Genomic DNA, 20122 nt, shown 5'->3' with positions numbered 1-20122 from the left:
TTTTCTTGGCGCTCTCTTTGCCTCTCTCTTTTTCTCAATCTATTTTTCTAGGTTTTTATTATTAACCTCGTAAAAGTCGGAACTTAGTTCAGTCTTCAGTGCGATTAAACATAAATTGAAAGTGTAAACCTGTACGTGCGTCAGAAATCTACCCTCTTCAGGTGACACAAAATTTAGAAGACGAGAAAGCTGACAGTGTATCCTTGGCAGCCGAATAACACATTATGCACAACAAATCTTACTCAGGTGCTGAAATTTGTGCGACATATCATAATACACCAAGAAGTGAAAGGTAACACCCATACAAGAGACTGCAACTGGCTTTTCATCGTAATCCAGACTCAGAAGAACAAACGCAACCAAAGAAACTATTATCACATATATGCACATTAAGAATAAAATTGTCAAATACCAAGATCAGTCTGCTGCGTACACATCCCCGGACGTTTTTTAACAGACCTGATGTACGTTCATGGGGCCAACAAAAGATTGCTGAGCATATCCCCTGGGACTACGCTAACCACAGTCGATTACTCTCTGACGGGCCAGCTCAGCAAGCTCGTCATCAATAGACCCTTTTCAAAAGTTCATCGAGCAACATCGGCGGTCGCCATTGCTTAGACAGGAAGCGCGTGATTGGGTCCGAGGCCTCACCGAACGCTGACGGAGCACTCGCGTCCAATACATGTTCAGAGTGCGTGATCAAAAATGGCGGCCAGGCGTTGGGGCGGATTTTCATCAAGGGTCTATTCAAGCAGGGTTCACACTACTCCTTAATCAAAAAAAAAAAAAATTGGGTTGTGTGTGTGTTTATACAGCCTACAACTTGGTCTGCCTCAACGGGCGACGAGTCTCCCAGCTGTAGATGAGCAATTTAGCCAGTGCAGTACAACCGCTAGCCTGGGGTCTTTAACGTGCATCACGCAGTAGTGATACACGACCGCACGCCGGTACGATGCTCATCCAGATCGAAACGGGCAGGGGTGGGGATTGAACACAGGATCCCTGGGTTCTGCAGCGCGAGCTTTCGCTCCACGTGCTCCGAGCTGGTGTGCGCTAGCCCACTCGGCCACCGATCCTTTTTTTTTTTTTGCCAGCTTGGCTTTTATTTGTTTAAAAACATTTTGCTATTTACAACCTAAAAGGTCAGCACTTCTGACACACCTCTCACAATTGTGCGCACATTTTCAGCGTGACGCTGTTTGTCGCGTTGGTCTGCGTAGCCACACCTTTCCAAAGAGTGCAATACCTTCGGGACCTTATAGCTTTAAAAGGGTCCTGAACCTCTCCCAGTGTTCCGTCTCCTTGAACGAAGTTTCTTTTATGATGGATGACGTGTAGTGAAATCCCTCTAAGAAGTGGCGCCACGCACACTTCCCTCGTTCTCGTACCAAGGTGTGATCAGTACGCGAGTTCCATATCGCATGCAAACCGATCAGGGTCAGGGGCTCGTAACATCTGCTTTGTTGCTTTTCCGGTGTGTCTAGAAACTTCATGCTGTACCAGGTTGGGTATAGATCGATCCGAAGCTCCGCGCGGAGCTGAGCCCAAAATAGTTCTGCATTAGTACAATACATGAATGTATGTTGCAGTGTTTCGGGAACAGGGCAAATGACACAATTGACTCCCCAAGGCAGAAAAAAACCTTTTTGTTCCTCCCAGGTCTTGACCGGTAAAACTTCGGTATGAAAGCGCACAAAAAAATCCTTTATCCCTGGCCGAGCTGGGTATAGACCCAGACGGTTGAACACGTTCGACTTTTCGCAGCCAGGAAACATTTGGCGATACATTGGAGGCGGCATTACCAGGTCTAGAGTGTCCCAATAAAGACGTCTGCGTTTGACGCTGTTTAGGTATTCCCACGAAAAACGTTCTTCAAAAAAACGAATCGCATCTCTAATTTCTCTATAGTATCGTAGGATCGAGGTCCTTTCTGGAGTGCCAACGGTTTCTTTAGTCCATGGAGCCAGATATGGTCCACCGAGCTCCTTTAACGCCGCCATCAACACCGGGCTGGTTGCTCGGTTTCGGAAGACAAGGAAACGTTGCACTTTCAATTTTATGTCTAGGTTTGCAAGTCCCAGCCCTCCCTTCTGCTTGCTGATAAAGAGATTGTTTCTGCGCATTCTTTCAAACCCAGAGCCCCACACAAACGTTGCACAAAACCGATGCACTTTTTGCACGTCGAGTTGCCTATATGGAACAGCTTGCGCCGAATACCAGACAGTGGAAAAAAATACTGTATTACTAATAACCGCTTTGTTCAGTAGCGGCACGTATCTGCCCTGCCATTCTGGAAGTTTGGCCCTCAGTGTGCTCAGGTGAATGCCATCCAGTCCGGTCCTTAGCTGCTCTGTGCCCAGCCCAACCCCAAGATAGTTGGAAATGGATGTGGACCACATGATGCCCAAGAATTGTTTTGGCTTGGATGCCCACGGCCCCAGCCAGGCTCCAACAGACTTTTTGGGGTTAATTTCAGCTCCAGAAACGTCGCTAAACTGCCTTACAAGTTCTACGGCCCGCACTAAATCTTTCTGATTTTGACCAATTAGGGTGACGTCATCCGCGTAAGCCAGCAACCGTGCTGACGTTGCACCCAGGCTTGCGCCTTCTATGATTACGTCATTCAAGATTGCCTTACACATCGGTTCTAGATAGATAGCAAAAAGTATGGGCGACATTGGGCATCCTTGGCGTACCGACGACTTCACGGGAATGGAGCGTGACTTGCGTCCATTGATAAGGATCCGTGTGCTTATGTCCCTGTAACATATTTTGATGAAACTGACCAGAAGTTGTCCGGTTCCACAGTGCTCTAATAATGAAAATAAGAAGGAGTGACACACTTTGTCAAACGCTTTTTTTAAATATATTTGTAGGACAGCCGTAGGACGTCCCATCGCTTCTGCCGTTTCTGCTATAATCCTCATTGTATGCAGATTAGTGAATATCGATCTATTTTTGAAACCATACGTTTGATGATTTCCAACAATGGTATGGAATGCAACTTCGAGGCGTTTTGATATGATTTTTGCTAGGATCTTATAATCCGTTGTCAGAAGGCTTATTGGTCGAAAGTCTTCGCTACTTCTGATTGACCCATCGCTTTTCCGCTTTGGAATTAGTACCGTTGTTGCCTGTCGCATTGAAGGTGGAAGGAGGTTTTGATTATATATATCCGCATACACTTTCGTTAAAACTGGCACTAGTTCCGATGAAAACATTTTGTAGAAAGCTGCGCCGAGCCCATCAACCCCGGGTGACTTCCTTGGTGCCAGATCCTTAATTGCACATTGTACCTCCGCCTCACTGATGGGCCCGTTAAGGCACTCCACCAGTTTCTCCGGTACCTTGGGCATAACTGCTAGCACTTCCTTCATTGCTTGTCTGTTCGGAGATTTTTGTTCACCTAACATTTTACTAAAAAAGGCGACTAACTCTAATTCTATTTCTTCGGGTTTCGAGAGTATGTTTTCTCCGCTCTGAAGTTCATGGATGTTGTTGCGGCACGCGCGCTCACGTTCGCGCGTTTTAAATATCTTTGTGGGGTCTTCTGACCGTTCGAGCGTGCGTAACCTTGACCTCACCATAGCACCTCGATATTCTTCCTCTAGTTGTTCCAGCAGTTGGGCCTTGCATTCTTGAATGTCAGCCGTAAACAAGCCAGGTGTTAAATTCTCTTCTCTTATTAAAGTTTGCAATGTCTTCATCAGGTTTCTTTTAGCGGATTTCCTTTCCATATATTTTTTCTGGCAGAAGGCGATTGCGCTCATCTTTATTTCTTCTTTCAGCAGCTCCCAGTGCTCAGCGTTCACTTCATGACTTTTCGCTTTCTCTGTGATAAGCCTTTTTAACTCTTGTTGAAGCTCCTCCTCCTCAAGCGCGCTTTCGTTTAGTTTCCACGTTTTCCAGGATGAATCGCAGTTTTGCTTTTTTTTTTCCTTCCCTATCTGCGCCGTAACAAGAGCGTGATCTGAAAAAGCTACTGGTATAACGTTATAGGCTATCGTATTTGCCGCCAAGCCACTCGAAGCATATATGCGATCTAGTCGCGAGTGACATTCCCCTTGCCAATGAGTGTATCCGGGAGATGGTGCTTGTACAAATTCAGTTAAGTCTTGCAAATCAAAATCTCTAAGTAGCTTCTTAAGTTCTGCTATGCTGGAGTCCTGTCGAAGTCCCTTCGACGAATCTTTGGCCCGAGTCACGCAGTTGAAATCACCCCCCAGTAGTGTGTGTGCCGGAGTGCTGATATACTGTCGGAGCTGATTAAAAAAACCTTTTCTTTCTGTCGGTTGGTTTGGCGCATGCGCTGCGACTATCCGGATAGCTTCATTATTGTATAGCACGTCTACAGCGCAAATTCTTCCACTCCGGTCCGTCTCCCATTCAGGGAATACTGTAATGCCGCTTTTCTTTTTAATTAGTACGGCTGTCCCCGCACTATGTGAAATGGCGTTGACATACCGGAGTTCAAAGTGGTTTTCGAAAAATTGGACGGCCTGATTAGCATGCTGAGCGGTTAATTTAGTTTCTTGCAGTAGTGCGACGTGAACTCTTTCTGCTAAGAGGGTGTTCAGTAACCACTGTTGTCTCTTTCGTGCAATTAAGCTAACGCAATTAAAAGTAACTCTTTTTAAATAGAACACTGCGAGTTAATGCAAGTACTTTTCTCACCACACTCATATCAAGGGGGTTATGCATCAAACAAGAAGAAATGCGCCAGAAAGCATCACAGTGCATGCAAGAACCTACTGAGAGTCCTTTTGCCGACGAGCTTCAGTCGGGATCCGGGTCTTTGGGTCGTATCGAAAATTTCGCTGGCTGACTGGTTTCCATTTAAGGCGCTGGTCCGGTAGCACTTGTCCGTCTTCATCCGTGCTGGCCCAGTCTTCACAGCTCCTGAACTTCGGAACAGCCGTGCCAGTGTCTGTCGGTGCAGCTTGCATCGGCTTGACGTCTGTGCTCTGGTCCTGGCAGGTGGGGCGGTCCTCCTGGCGGTTCGAAGCAGTCTTCGAAGATGCGTTGACCTCTGCACTGCTGTTCGTGGTGTCTTCCTTCGCAGGAGCGGTAGACACCGGGGAGGCCGAGGGAGTGGCAGGCGGAGAGGGGGTGTTGTCCTTTGCAGCTTCCGCTTCCAAGGGGCACAGCACGTCCATGTTGCTACTGGCCGGCAAGCTGCCACCTGCCGCGACTTCAGCTTCTTCCTCATCCATAATGTCTTCCAATTCATCCTTTCCGGTCGCACCTTCTGTGACTGTAGCGTAGCTCCTGACGCAGTCGTCCTTTTCGTGCCCGAAGCGCAGACACAGTTCGCAGCGGGGCACTTTGCACTCACGTCGAACGTGTCCTGTCCTTCGGCAACGCAAGCACATTGGTGCGCGCCCCGGGGCGATGACTAGAACTGATCCGTGCGGCATGCGCAGTTGGTGCGGCAGCCTTTCTAAGGTCACGCTGTCCTTGAGCTTCAGACGCACCACTCTAGTAGTAGATTCCACGCCTTGGAAGCCGTCTTCATGCCAGCTTTCACGAACAACACCTTGAACGGTTCCGTAAGGCTCAAGAGCCCTCCGGATTCCATCATCAGGGACGTCACACGGCACCCAGTGCAGTTTTAAGCGTACCTCAGCCTTGTTGGAATCCAGCACGAGGCACCTTTTTCCCTTGACGAGCAGTTCTTTTGCGTCCTGGATCTTCTGCTTGGATGCCAGTGAGCGGAAGGTAGCAATCCAAACATGGTTCATCTGGTAGGAACCAAATGCCTTGAGGTCTTGCAAGACGCCAACGCTCTGAAGCCCTGGTTTGAAGTCGCCAATCTTGTACGGCCTTCCCGAGACATCGCAGTGCAGAAAAATGCTGTTGTGCATGATGATACCTGTTGGCAGGGGCGGCAGTACAATCCGATAATCCTGAGGAACAGCAGATGTCTCAAAACCGCGGCCCGATAAGGCCGTTATCTCAGCTCCCGCGGAGCCAGCCATCCGTGCGTCCGTACTCGACGAGTGCCGGAAACAGGAATGACTCGGCCACCGATCCTCCCAGGACTGCTCCTTAATCATAGAAAAGACAGTCTGCAAACACGAGTCACCGCAATAGTCGTGGTTCGAATGCCGCGTGCCAAGTTTCATCCTTGAACACATTGCCATGCGGCATTCGAAGGACGAATCTCGCGGTGACTCGCGTTCGAAACTGTATGCAGACTGTCATTGGTATGAGATATAAGCAGTGTGACCCCGGTTTTAAACTTCTGTTTCCGACAGGCACACAGGCTAAGCGAACTGCAGCACCGACCTGTACTTGACTTCCTGGGCACAATGTGGCTCTTTTTTTCGGGCTGCAGACGTTAACAGAAGCACAAATGGTGCTGTCAAGAAACGTGATCCAGACATCTCGACATGGAAAAAATTCCACCATTGCGGTCTCTAGGTGTTCTCACGCAGTAACCGCTGCAACAGCAATGCGTTACCTTTTGGTCTCACCACTAAAGACGACATTATCCCAGCCTGTTTATCCAGGAGTAAAGTGTTTTGATATTTGAAACAGAATTCAGTATACTAACGGACCGCCATCAAACCCACTAGCCCACGAAAGCGGTTCACAAGCAAACTAGTACCGAAGCACCGTCGTTAGCTATTATCATCATCATCGGCGCCACAGGGGCCCTGTGAAAAGCGTCCGTGATTCGTCCCTGCAATGCTCCTTCCGACGTATTTCACTTTCAACCCAGAAATTTTTTTTCAGCGGCCGACAACCCATCGGCCACCCCAGCACGGCAGTGTACAGTGCTCGTCGTACTGATACGGATCACTTGTGGAATATTGAATGCAGAGAAAAGATAGAATATGACAGAACTGCGCATATTAAAGGGAAGCTACGGAGCTTCTTGGAAAAAATGAGTTAGAAGTGAATTCTAGTATATTTTTACCCCGTGAACCCGAATACCCAAACCATTTGCTGCGTAAGTATTGTTAAACGCGAGAAAAACGTGAAAGACAGTCGCTGTCCGTGACGTCATCGACGGCTCTTTTGGCTGCCCAAGGCTAGGGAGGCGGGGCTTCAGTCCTATTTTGAAATTGCTCTTGTGGCTCTCCGGCGCATCGCATTGAAATATAATTTTGATATCTGTTATTCTAAAGGCCAAATGAATGCAATTCAAGCGTTTTTTCTCAAATGTAGAAGTGCCCCATCTTCCCTTTAATGTGAACTGAAGGTATGCTATGGACATAGTGGGACACAAAGAGAAATAGCTTAGGGCTAGCGCCAGCTATGCACGCACGCATAGAAAAAAAAATATATCCAGCCAAGAGTAGGCTTAACATATGTTCCAGATAAGTTTGCTGAGCACTGTACATGATACTCTTCAACAATAAACGTTCGACTGCAACCATAATTAATTTTAACACTGATGGGTTTACCTTCTAGCAGCGCTGTTGTTCACTCAGCTCTATTGAAGTTTCAGCTTTCTCGTGCCGTAACTTGCGCAACACGAGATTGCCACTGAAGCCGCGTACTCGAAGCGGCATTCTCTCAGGCTCTGGACGCGATTTTATAGGGAGTGTATACAGAAGAGATACATTTTCGTTGTTTACTAGTATCGTTGGCTGGGTGTGTTAAGGCAGCGCAGGTCGCGACGCTAGACGTATCTAGCACTAGAGGTCCTATGACTCTTGAGTTCAATCCCCATTTGTTCTGGCTTCAATATTTATGAGCTTCTATACCAGCGCGCTGTCGTGTAATTACTTCCGCGTGATGCACGTTAACGATCACATCTTACCATCGTACTGCCCTGGATAAATTGCTTCTTGAGAGCGACGAGCCAGTGCCTCCATTTCTCAAGGGTCGATCGACATCTCGGTGCATAATTATTCGGAAGTTAATCGTTTACGGGTCGTTTTCATTGAAAGGTGATTCCTTACATAATGTGAAACGTTTTAGAACAAAAACATGCTTCCAAAGCAAGCCGCTCGGTCTCGTAGATTGAACTCGCGTTCATTGTAACATAGAGGGCAGTGCTTCGTAGTATGAAGCGCATAAAAGTAGGCGAATCCGATAAAAATCTGCTGTAATCCGGGTTGCAACGCTGCCGACAGAAAGCCCGCGCGCCCACCGAGACTCGAATTTTCTCCCAACGCCTCCACGAGCTACCGCCATCTGCTGGCGGTTCCGTGGACCAACGCCAACTCGCATTCACGCTACGGCTCTCTCGATTTGAGCAACGGAAAACCGCCGGGTCACCTCCTCCGGCCGTGTCTCTCTTCGACGTTTATTTTGTCGACCAGACTTCACACTTCTTTTGACGTGACTGCAGCCGGGAACATTCTTCTGGCGCGATGTCGGTCTTTGAAACGAGTTCAAGGCGACTGCCGTCAGAGAAACGTATCGAAACACGGCAGACACGTCACGCGTCAAACACACGTCGCAAATTGGTCCGGTTTTGACAAACTTGTCGACTGCTGACCTTGACTCTTGTTATACGTATGCTTCACGCTTGAAGAGAAAGAGATGAAAGGCGACATAAAGGAGACAAGGCCCAAGGGAACTAAGAAAACGGTAATGGGAGATCTCAAGCGTCTATGAACTGAATACATCAACTCTTTCTGATACCGCATTTTTGTCGTGAATAGCTTACTCTCGAGGATGACCGCGCAGTATTCGACCCACTTGTCGCCCAGTTACAAATAAAGCCATCATGAATACATAAGAAAACGTGTGTGATGACATTTGAGTGGGTGATGTTAGAAATGATGAAATTCAAATATTATTTGTAACTAATAAAAAAAAAAAACAGACCGTTTTGATAAGAGGCATCTGACGTTTTCTTTTTAGCTCCGGGATTTCTCTGAAATTTTGCTAAACACACAAACAAACATTGCTACAATAGTAACCCAAATATTGGGACAAAATACTTTTTTTTTTTTTTTTTGCGTGAATTTAGAATTTTGGTTCACATCGTGTTCTTCAAAGCGAAAGTATCTTCTGGCAACCATGAAAAAGGGACGTCGGGGGAAGCAGGGGTTCACTCTTTGAACTGTAGACTTTGTTCCCAAGTTATTACAAGCAGTTTCATGGTGTCAAATCAATGCTATGGAAGCTCGCTCCAACACCCGCGCAGCAGCACGAAACAAATGCTCGACATAGTCCATTTTTAGTCTGCCCGCTCGACCGGTAAGCCTACCTTCCCCTGACGTTACGCCACTAAAACGCGCGGGTATATTTGAATGTTGTTTTTGAGATAATTTTTACTTGCAATTTCATAATACCTTATATGAATTTAGCGATACTAAATAACATAACGGAAAGAGTAAAAGCCGGTGATTCCGAAAATATAGCTAGTTGGAGCAGCTCAGAACATCGCTGTAATACCCTTTAGGGCGGTATGAAAACGACATGTTTGCACTTTTTGTTTGTTTAGGTGTGGTCTATATTGGGTCGGCAGCCCAGAAACACTATCCTAGACTAGTGTTTCTGGGCTGCAGTCAGAGAAGTAAAAAAAAAAAATTTTAAACAAATGAACATATTTAAACATTGCGTCTGGTGGCGGTCTGTGAAGCACTGTTGGAATGCTGCCGCCACCGTCACAACATTCGGCGTCTGTTAGGCCGCATTAAAAAATAGTATTCCTGTCTTGAAGTAATCAAGAACGATATCATTCTAAGAGGGCTGTGGAAATAAACATGATTAATAAGTATTGCGTATACAGTGCCAAAGGCGCTTATTCGGCGAGGAACTCTTTCATGACCATGACGCTGCGTAGCGATCCTGATGTGGCTGGTTCTTAACGACCCTTCCGAATTTTCGAAGACTCGAAAGAACCGGAATGGCGATTACCATTTCAAGAGACGCTGATCAGCCCATCGCCTCGCCGTATTTTGGTCATATGCAGGTTACTCTCTGTTCGTGTCCTGCTAGCAGGCGGAAAAGGCAATGGCGCTACTTGCCCAGGATTCAGTTGCATCAAACCATTTTGCGTCGCACCGTTTTTGTTTTCTTTTTATTCTTGAGCACGTAGTGAAGCTGCGTGCTTGCATCAAGACTCTAGATCTTGTCTCTCTCAGTATTCTCCGGATCGAGATCGAGCAGAAGGAATCCGACATGCAGCGAAAAGCGTTTCTATCGCCAGTGTGAAACTACCTCACTGTGGAAAGCTCGCGGTTTTGAAACTGATAAGAAAGAAACCTCAGCGGTGCGAGAAGTGTTAAATTTGGCACAGTACAGTTAGGCACGGAAAGAGAATATGAGATGAGAGCGTGCAGTGACTTCAGAGTGCCAAGCTTTGATTGGAAGGAAAGTGGGTAGATTTATAGGCTATCTGTCTTTGTCTTTACTTTCTGTGTCTCTTCAATCAAGAACGATCACAACCGTCGTCGCCAGTTCCTCACACAGAGTCGGGTGTTCGAACGCCGAACTCCGTACCATGCGAGAGGACCAGGCGACGTTTTTGTTTGCTATATTCAGTGGTAATAAAGACAAACTGGCAGCTAGCCTTTGCGACTGCCCCCTATTTTTCCAAGGAAAGCTAGGCACTCTGACGTCAGCTCACTCCTTCAGTTTCTCTCAGACATGTACGAAACGCGTTACTAGTAACGAGTTACTTCTACCTTTAGTCTGTTGCAACTGAAGAAGGCGGGGCTTAAAGTCTCTCTAGCGTTCCGCCTGCTTCCTCCTCCCCGGCTTTCCTTTCTATCGCCCTACCTTCTTGAGTTGCAACGGACTATAGTTACTTTTTTCGGTAACGAGTAACGTATTTAGTTACCTTTCTAGAAAAAGAACGAGTAACGCATTTAGGTACTTTTTAGGCCAAGTAACGAGTAACGGTATTTTGTTACTTTTGATGAGTAACGTGTACAACAGCAGTCTCGTTCTGATTCGAACCTGAGTATGCGTCTATTGCAACAAAGGCAGACAAATAACCCCCCCTCCCCCCCCCCCCCCCAAAAAAAAAAAAAAAAAAAAAAAACTCAGCAGTAGTACAGTATAGCAACGTTTATAGTTGAACACGCCTGTCCAACTCTACAGCTGGGAATGTCTCTCCCCCAGAGAACACAATAAGGTTCGTTGGTTGAACTTTCTAAAATCGTGTACAGACCGAACGTAAAGCCGGTTGTTGCCAACACGGGAAGGCACAGAACCCATTGTCAACTTCGAACTTCAGAAGCAGCTAGAGCAAGAGAGAGAGAGAGGCGGGAATCCCAGATTCACCAGCTCTTGCTGAAGGACAACAGTGTCCTTACTTCGAGCGCGTCAGTAGTACGACTCTTCAGCGTCGAGGAGAAGTATTCTCAAGGAAGCGGGGAAACATAATTGATGAAAGCTTGGGGAGGTAGGTACTGCTAAATAACTACCTAAAAGAAGAAAAGTAAAGCATGAAACAAAAGCAGTTCAGTATTTGGTCGTCAAAGCGACGAAAAAGTAACGGGTTCCCTTTGAGAATCAGTAACGAGGAACGTATTTAGTTACTTTTTGAGCGAGTAACGAATGACGGTTTTTAGTCATTTGTTTGGGTAACGTGCACATGTATGGTTGCTCTCCGCACATAGAACGGATTTGGCGCTGCGCTGGGCGGGCATGTGTGAACCGGCCTTTTGTTTCAAGACGTAGAAACTTGCAGCGTTGTTATACTGAATAAAAAAAGAATTCTAAAATCAGGTAAGCTCTTTTTAAATATTAAAACCTGCCATGGAGTGAACCACGCCTTCCAGTCTTCAGACCCTATAACGGAGATGACGGATGCATTACGTTTAAATGGTCTGAAATGCTTCACCGGCGACCTTTCTTATGGAACTGTCCGTGCTTGCATGGCCCTTCATAGATCGAGGCTCTCCGGAGATAACGCCGCTTATTTTCCCGCCCCGCGTCCGCGAGGCCCCCACACGCAGAAGACGAACGACACGGAGTACACCTGTAGACAGGCGCGCAGCCGTCGCGCGCCCGCCCCTGCCTTATCTTTTGAAACACGTCCCCACGAGAGAGCCGGACACCGCCGACAGAAGAAACGGATCAGCGAGAAGAAAGAAAAGAACAAAAACAAAAAAACGAGCCAGCCCGGCATGGGGGGGATTTGTACAACCTACGCATACACGCGATGTATACGTCTAAATGAAGGGCCCCGCCTGTCACTCTGATTACAGGGCAGCCCGTCTCTAATGGCGGGGTTCCTGCGTTCCCTCCGCCTGCCGTGGGGAAGCTCGGAGGTGGGAGCAACGCCACGGTAATTGTTGGTTTCGTCCGCCGCTGCCACCGATGCATCTCGAGATCCTGCTGCAGCAGTGGAGGCCGCAGCCGTCCGCTTGCTACCTGCCTGCCTCACAAACTCTCGGCTGCGTTGTTTCACCGTACGATGGACCGCAGCTGACGCCAAGCATCTATTCGAGCCAGTCCAGCGCTGCAAAGGCATCACGTGACTGCAAACCTTGCGGAACATAGCCGCGCCCTTCCCGAAGGTCGTGTTACACGCCAACGGCATTGGATTGGCTTTAATGACCAGCGTAGCGGCTTCATCGATCCATCGTAAGGTGAAACTGAGAACACCTTCATCCTTCATCCGTCGAGCCTCTCTACGTAGACATCGCCTGCGACTGGTCCTCTTTTTTAAACGACTCTCCTTCCTCCGCTGTAGACCTCCACCTCCTACTGTGGCGGCTGGTTGTTGTTGTTCCTTTACATCTGTGACAACCCAACCACCGCTATACTCCCTTGAACCCTAAGCTGACGCTGCTGTCGAAACTACGTGCTCGCCGGACCAATCAGCCGTCTCCCTTTCATCACCTGACCCCCACTCTGTGCACGGGGGTATGGGCGGGAGTGTGATCACGTACGGAAAGATACACGTCTGACTGGTCCAAGAGGGCACGTAGCTTTAACCGCACTATCAGCTTAGGGGTGAACGAAGTATATACTATTACCAACGTGCGTTGTTTCTTCTTCATCTTCGTCTTGTTGGTCTAGTTTATGTTGTTCGTTTTTGTCTCGCGTGTTACTGACTTGACTGGCGTGGTCACGGCTCTCGTCTCGGCGCTTTCCTCTTCTCTCGGCACCGTTTATTTGCTCTAAGTGGAGTTCTCTTGTCTCTCTGTTGGGGGCTTCGTGTTTGCACTAAGCACGATGTACTTGACGGGTTCTTGAAAAGCCGCCACGCAATCTACGTCTCAAAGAGCGGGAGGGGCCCCGCTGCGCACACTACTTCGCTCGTCTTGTTTTGGGTACGCGTCTCGAGGGGGTGAGGTCTTTGAGGCTGACTGCGCTCTGCGAACGCTTTGACGTAAGGGTCGCTTTCTCCTTGCGGGTCGCGGTGTGCGGCGCTCCCAGCTGAATGAATGGATGGCTCTTGCCTCTCTTCTGACAGCTTCATACAATTTTCTTTTCGTACTTTTGAGAGTTAGTGTGCGAGGACACCGGTTTCTACGTTGCGTGGGTCAGGTGGCTTCTTCACGTCGAAGCGTGCACTATTGACGACATCCGAGTTTCGGAAGCCGGGAGCTTTAATAGCGGGTGCCGCCCATCGGCACGAGCATCCTGCAAACAAAGAAAGCGTAATTTCACTACGTTATACGGCATCATGTGTGCTCATGTGTGCTCACTGCATTATGTGGGCTCAATAAACAAACCGCGCTGTTTTTCTTTTTTCTATGTTTTGTTAGCAAAAGGAGATGGGGTGATGTGTGTTCAAATTTGCAGTAGTTTGCTTCCCTGTGGATTCAGTAGATTGAGTAGCACCACTTGTCGCTCGGGACACATATAATATCCGTGATCACTTTTCTTAATTTTTTTTTATTTTTTTAGGGTGAGGTAAGTAGTGTTTTGCGGCCACGGACTAGAAAGGCATTAGATATACTGTACATTAAAAACAAAAGCGTGTGAGCGGCAGGTTGAACGCATATATGAAAATACTCGTAAAAGATTCAGACTGAGATGATACACAATACTGTTACAAACACTACAATAAAAAAAAATATGAACAATACATTCCAGAAAAACTGGCAAAGCTCCTTATCTGAGTTTCGGGGTTGTCTGTATATGCTACGGTGCAATATGTCGATTCGTATGAAGTTGAACTCCCGCCACCAACTTCGAGGCTCTTATTTATTTTCACTTTTTCCCTAGTTAACACCAACAGACTCAGTTAAAAAATTCTTTGAGTTTTACTTTCTTCGTTGCTCATGATATTTTCAAGAAAAACATTACAGGGAGATTCATTGAGGGATCCTTAGGGAATGCGTTAGCAAAACCCTTGGAAACGCCACACATGTTCCTCTTTGGATAACGCTAATGCTGACCCTTTCACTTTTCGATTTTGGCGTTATTTTTTGGTTTCCTCTATTTGTTGCCTCTTTTTGGTCTCCTTACGGTGTCAGTGTTGGCCTTTCCCAAAGGGGGGCGCGTGCGGAGTTTTGCAAGGGTCATGCTAACGGATTCCCGAATAACCACCTATGGATCTTCCATTCATTTTTTTCACCCCTTGCTTGTATTCTGCCTGTCGGAGTACGTCGATGCCTTTGGATACGGTCATACATTTCACTCGTGGAGAGTACTGTTGTAATTGAGTTTACGAATCGCCACCAGGGTGTCCCTTTTCCTTTAATCGCCCTTGTGCGCGTGAATAAAGAAGAAGTGTAGCAGCGTTCGTCGGGGCTGGACGTGTCCTTTTTCCTTCGGCGTGTCCGCTTGGCCGCGGGCCGCCGCTGCCCTCCACGCCATCGTCGTCGTACCGTAAGCCTTCCTGCGCATATATCCTAATGCAGTATAGCACCTCAAACACTACATTCTGGCGACGAGATTGGGATAACTGAGATCGAGCTACCTCGACAGATTTCAAGATGTCGGGGTTCGCGAGCACAGCTCCTCCGCCATTCATGCTAATACCGGGTGCCCCCGCGCTACCCTGGGCGATGTGGAAATTAATTTTTTTAAACCACTTAGATGCTATCGATGCCGACGCATTCACCCCGAGACGGAAACGGGCCCTGCTAATTGGAATGCTTGGCCAGGAAGGTCAACGGATCGTGTCCACCTTCAACCTAGCAGGAGCTGCCGTTAGCGCCGAGCTTACTGAATTCGACGTACTGCTCCAGTCATTAGATCGACACTTCGGCTTTACTACCAACGTAGTTCTCGAACGCAAGAAATTCTTAACTCGGGTTCAGGCCCCAGGAGAAAGCGTATTGGAATTCCTTGGTGCTTTGCGTCACCTGGGCTCCTTTTGCAATTTCGGAGCGACTTTAGAAGATCGCATCGCCGAGATTTTTCTGGCTGGACTACGATCATCAGAGGTACAAGATCGCTTAATCCGAGAGGCTGCGGGGGCTCAGCCACCAAGCCTCGAACGTGCTGTACTCCTTGCTCAGCAGTTCGAGCAGTCCTCTCGCGATTGCGATCAGTACCGCCAGCTATCAACAAATTTAAACTCGCAAGTACAGTCTTGTGTTGAGCGGGTCTTCGCGCCGCGGACGCAAGACAACGCCGCTCGACCGTCACCGTCATCAGGCCGTGTCCAAGACGGCGAGCGCCAGCAATTCGTTGCCTCCTCATCCCGAGCTGAAGGTTTCAATTTATCTCCGCGCCACCAACCGCGCCCATCGGCTTGTGTTTGCGAGCGACGACCAGCACGTGACGCCCCTCTGGGAGCGCGTGCTTTCCGTTACGGTGCACCATTATGCGACTTTTGTGGCCGTCAACCCCACCCTCGGGACCGATGCCCCGCGTCGGGGGCTACGTGTTTTTCATGTGGCAAAGCCGGACACTTCGCCAACGTGTGTCGGAGTCGTCCACCTCCATCCGCCTGCGATCGGCGCCAGCTGGCCTTTCCCGCTGGGCGCGGCCGAGGATCCGGTCGCCGACTTCCGCCAAACGGAGGCAACCGAGCGCGGGCCCCCATCCATGGCATCGTGACCTTCCCCGAGGAGGACGAGGACGAGGAGATCCTGTCCACTGTCTACACCGTTAGACCGGCCAGAAGTCCTTCGCAGCATGACCGTCACCGTAGCCTCAACTTCGTAGTCGACGTGGAGGTGAACAATTTTCCCATGTCCCTTCTGATTGACACTGGGTCCGAAGTCTCAATTCTCTCTGAAGCGACGTTTTCACGGCTCACGACCTCTAAAGAACTACAGTTAAGAAAACCGCCACGGACCCTCGTCCATTATCTGCGAGGGCAGATCCCCGTTTTGGGTTGTTTTTACGGACTTGTCAAATTTCAGGATCGGTCGGCGACTATTCTTTTTTATGTTGTTCGTGACGGCCGATCGCTCCTTGGCACCGATGCCGTGCGCGATCTGAAACTTATCCCTTCGGGCGCGTCTCTGACGTGTCGTATCGTTCATACAGGTGGCTCCCGTTCAACCATCCCGGGACATGTGACACCGGCTGGTGTTTCACAGCCAACGAGTCCCAGTCCATCAGGTTCTTCAGACGAGTCTCAGAGACCTTCGAAAGTATCTTCAGATCCATTGAACATGCCCAGTCCTCTAAATCGTTTTTCAAGTATCCCACATGAGCCATCTGTGCCAGGTGTATCTCCACCGAGGACACCAAGCACAGCTACGTCGAGGGACGTTTCCAAGCTTCCTGCTGGCTTCGAACATTTCGAAGATCTCTTTTCACCTGGTCTAGGTCTGGTAAAAAACCAAACCCATACGATCACCGTCCGTCGAAATGTGCCGCCAGTTCAAGCCAAGCTCCGTCGACTGCCGATCACCCTGCGTGACGTAGTAACGGCGGAGCTCCTGAAGCTCGAGCAGCAGGGAGTTATCGAGCGCGTGAGTGCTTCGGAGTGGGTTTCGCCCATCGTGGTTGTTAAGAAGAAAGAGGGCGGCATCCGTATGTGTGTGGATCTCCGAGCGCCGAATAAGGCCATTGTTGTCGACTCTTTTCCGCTCCCACACATTGACGAGCTGTTGAACTCCTTAAGTGGAGCATCCCATTTTTCCAAGTTGGATCTCGCATCAGCATACTATCAGGTCCGTCTTGATCCCAAAAGCCGTGACCTTACAGCGTTCATCACTCATGAAGGCCTTTTTCGTTTCACACGAGTTTGTTTTGGCCTGGCTTCCGCGCCTGCAGCGTTCCAGAAGATCATGTCTAATATCCTTAAAGACTGCAAGGGCGTACAGTTTTACTTGGACGACGTCATTGTGTACGGTTCGTCTCAGCAAGAACACGATGAAAATCTGCATACTGTGCTCCAGAAAATTTCCCAAGCTGGGATGAAACTTAATAAGAAGGCCGTTTTTAGTGTCCATGAGCTTACTTTTCTCGGACATAGTCTGTCGGCGGGAGGCTTAGCGCCCCTTCCGTCAAAGATAGACGCCGTTCTGAATTTTACGGCGCCATGTGACCCTTCTCAGTTGAAGGCATTCTTGGGCCTTGTCGAATATTACAGTAAGTTTATCCAGCACTGTGCCACCATTGTGGAGCCCCTTCGTCGTCTTCTACGCAAGGGTGTGACTTTCGTCTGGTCGTCCGAAGCCGACACCAGTTTCCAGCAGATCAAGGACTGCATTCAGCAGGCACCCATTTTGACTATGTTCGACCCTTGCCTCCCAGTTGTTGTGTCCACGGACGCCTCAAACTACGGGCTGGGAGCTGTTCTACAGCAACAGCATGGATCCCAGCTGAGGACTGTTGCTTTCGCCTCCCGTTCACTCACGGAAGCAGAGCGAAAATACTCAACTGGGGAGAAAGAGGCTCTCGCAATCCTCTGGGCCTGCGAGAAATGGCACATCTACCTCTGGGGTCGACAGTTTACCATCCGGACCGACCACCAAGCATTGGTCACCCTGATGTCTACGCAAAAAGCTGGCGTTCGCCCATTGCGCATCAGCCGCTGGGTTGCCAGGCTCTTCAATTACAACTTTGTAATGGAGTACCGCAAAGGAACCGACAATGTCGTTGCTGATGCCCTTTCTCGCCTTCCAGTTCACGATACTGAAGATGGTACGACTTTTAGAGAAGAAATTGTTTCCATCGTCTGCGCTTCCCTCACAGAGAAGGATTTCCAGGAGGCAACTTCACGAGACCCTGCGTTGCGTGAAGTCATGAAATATACTTCATCATCATGGCCAGAGGAAGGCAAGCCATCTCCAGAACTCAGGTCATATTTCGTTCTTAGAGATCAACTTTCCGTGGTCGACGGACTCCTTTTCCAAGGGGAGAAGATCATCGTGCCGCCGAGTCTGCGCGACAAGGTTATCCAGATCGGCCATGAGACCCATCAAGGAATATCGAGGACGACGAGTTTTATAAAGGAACTTTATTGGGGGCCACATATCGCAGAAAACATCAAGAACGTAATCCAGCATTGCACTGTTTGTCACTCCACCGACAAGCCCGCTAAGGCTTCCCCGGCGCCCCTACAGCCGGTAGCATTTCCTTCCCGTTCGTGGACCAAGCTTGCCATCGACATCGTTGGGCCGTTTGAGCAAGCCCCACCAAAAGAACGTTACTTCATTACTTTGGTGGACTACCACAGCAAGTGGCCGGAAGTGGCTTCGTCCCACAACGTCACGACAGCGTCAGTCGTTGACTTTTTGAAATCGATTTTTTTCTCGAGAGGGCCTGCCTCTCGAGATAACAACAGATAACGGTCCACAATTCACATCCCATGAGTTCAACCAGTTCCTACAGACAAATGGCATAAAACACGTAAAATCTTCCCTTTATCACCCTCAAGGTAATGGGCAAGTTGAAAGATTCAATAGAGTCCTAAAGTCCGTCATCCAGTTGGCAATGGTGCAACGCCGTCCGCTTCGAGAGGCCATCACTGAATACCTTGGAGTTTATCGAAGCACTCGGCATGCGGCCACAGGTGAAACCCCGGCGTTTCTGCTGCATGCAAGAAATCATCGGACTCGCCTACACATCCAAGGACGAGCAACTCCGGATCCACCTCTACCTCGGCACATTGTCCAGCGCGACCTGCCGGAAAGGGTACAGGCGTACCAAGCAAAGATGAAAAAGTACTCGGACTCAAGGCGAGCAGTGAAAGTGCCATATTTTAAAACAGGACAGTATGTAAAGGTCCATAAGCCAAGACACCATGGTAAATTTCAGCACAAGTATTCTGAACCACAGATGATTTCTGCGAAAATTGGTCCTTCTACATATACACTTGATGATGGTACAACATGGAATGCCGACAAATTTACTCGTACACCTCTCAAACCTACGTACTCACACAGATCATACAGATCATCCTGGGCGGCTGATGAAGCTTTGTTTCCTTGTGCACCTCTTCAGCCCATCCCTGCCGTTCCTCCCGTCAGCTTTTCACGAATTCCTCCACCTCCTGGTGTCTTCGGCACTGAACCACCCTCCGTGATTGGTCGTGAAGCGTCGGACAGTGCTCCTCCTCCGCCTGGTCTACATTCTGTAGAATCAGAGCGAAGTTCCCCTAGACCAAGCCATCTGGACCAGTCCTCCCCCGCCAAGTCGTCACCGGAAGTGAGCGGAACTACCGAGTACAGCGAAGCATCAACCTCTGCCAGATCTGCTTCACCAACTCCGGATCATGACAATATCGAACAGGAGCAACCTTCTCTCATTCCTCTTGGTGGGCTGATGAATGACTATCCAGCTTCACGTCCCCCAGCCCGACCGCAGCGACCCAAGCAACGACCAGCTTGGCTCGACGACTATGTCTGCGATTATGTGTGTGCTGAATGAATTTTTGTGCCCTGTGTGCTCATGATGAAACGTGGCGGGATAGGATGTGTTGTAAATAGTTTTGGTTCCCAGATTTATTTCGTTCTTCATGTTCTCTCTTTTTTTTATTTTACGGAAGGAAGAAAATGATATGTTGTAAATACCTTTCGTAGCCTGATAGATTTCGTTTCTTTTTGCTCTCCTTTTGCTTTATTTTATGAAGGGAGAAATGTTGTAATTGAGTTTATGAATCGCCACCAGGGTGTCCCTTTTCCTTTAATCGCCCTTGTGCGCGTGAATAAAGAAGAAGTGTAGCAGCGTTCGTCGGGGCTGGACGTGTCCTTTTTCCTTCGGCGTGTCCGCTTGGCCGCGGGCCGCCGCTGCCCTCCACGCCATCGTCGTCGTACCGTAAGCCTTCCTGCGCATATATCCTAATGCAGTATAGCCCCTCAAACACTACAAGTACCACATCCATACCACTCATGAA

The 20122-nt window shown here is 48.7% G+C and overlaps 2 protein-coding genes across 2 annotated transcripts; one reads left to right on the top strand and one right to left on the bottom strand.

Annotated features, from left to right (window-relative positions):
- Positions 1–1098: 1098 nt before the first annotated feature.
- LOC121837392 lies at positions 1099–1927 on the bottom strand. Its single transcript, XM_042293008.1, has one exon. The coding sequence runs from the start codon at positions 1800–1802 to the stop codon at positions 1260–1262; it is 543 nt and encodes a 180-aa protein (XP_042148942.1). The 5' UTR covers positions 1803–1927; the 3' UTR covers positions 1099–1259.
- A 12886-nt stretch (positions 1928–14813) lies between these two features.
- Positions 14814–15885, top strand: LOC115318873. Its single transcript, XM_042292744.1, has 2 exons — positions 14814–15581; positions 15730–15885. The coding sequence occupies exons 1-2, from the start codon at positions 14814–14816 to the stop codon at positions 15883–15885; spliced, it is 924 nt and encodes a 307-aa protein (XP_042148678.1).
- The last annotated feature ends 4237 nt before the right edge of the window (positions 15886–20122 follow it).

This window comes from Ixodes scapularis, unplaced genomic scaffold (assembly GCF_016920785.2).
Source record: "Ixodes scapularis isolate PalLabHiFi unplaced genomic scaffold, ASM1692078v2 PGA_scaffold3__209_contigs__length_174095766, whole genome shotgun sequence".
NCBI lineage: Eukaryota > Metazoa > Arthropoda > Arachnida > Ixodida > Ixodidae > Ixodes > Ixodes scapularis.
Note: the sequence above shows the minus strand (reverse complement) of the source record. Positions and strands in the feature narration are given on the sequence as shown.

What these genes read in the sequence shown, in the direction of transcription:
- LOC121837392 (XM_042293008.1), bottom strand. Translation starts at nt 1,802, where the DNA reads ATGCCGCCTCCAATGTATCGCCAAATGTTTCCTGGCTGCGAAAAGTCG.
- LOC115318873 (XM_042292744.1), top strand. Translation starts at nt 14,814, where the DNA reads ATGTCGGGGTTCGCGAGCACAGCTCCTCCGCCATTCATGCTAATACCG. An exon ending in AACCGCGCCCATCGGCTTGT is followed by an intron (nt 15,582 to 15,729) that starts GTTTGCGAGCGA and finishes CATGTGGCAAAG; the next exon opens with CCGGACACTTCGCCAACGTG.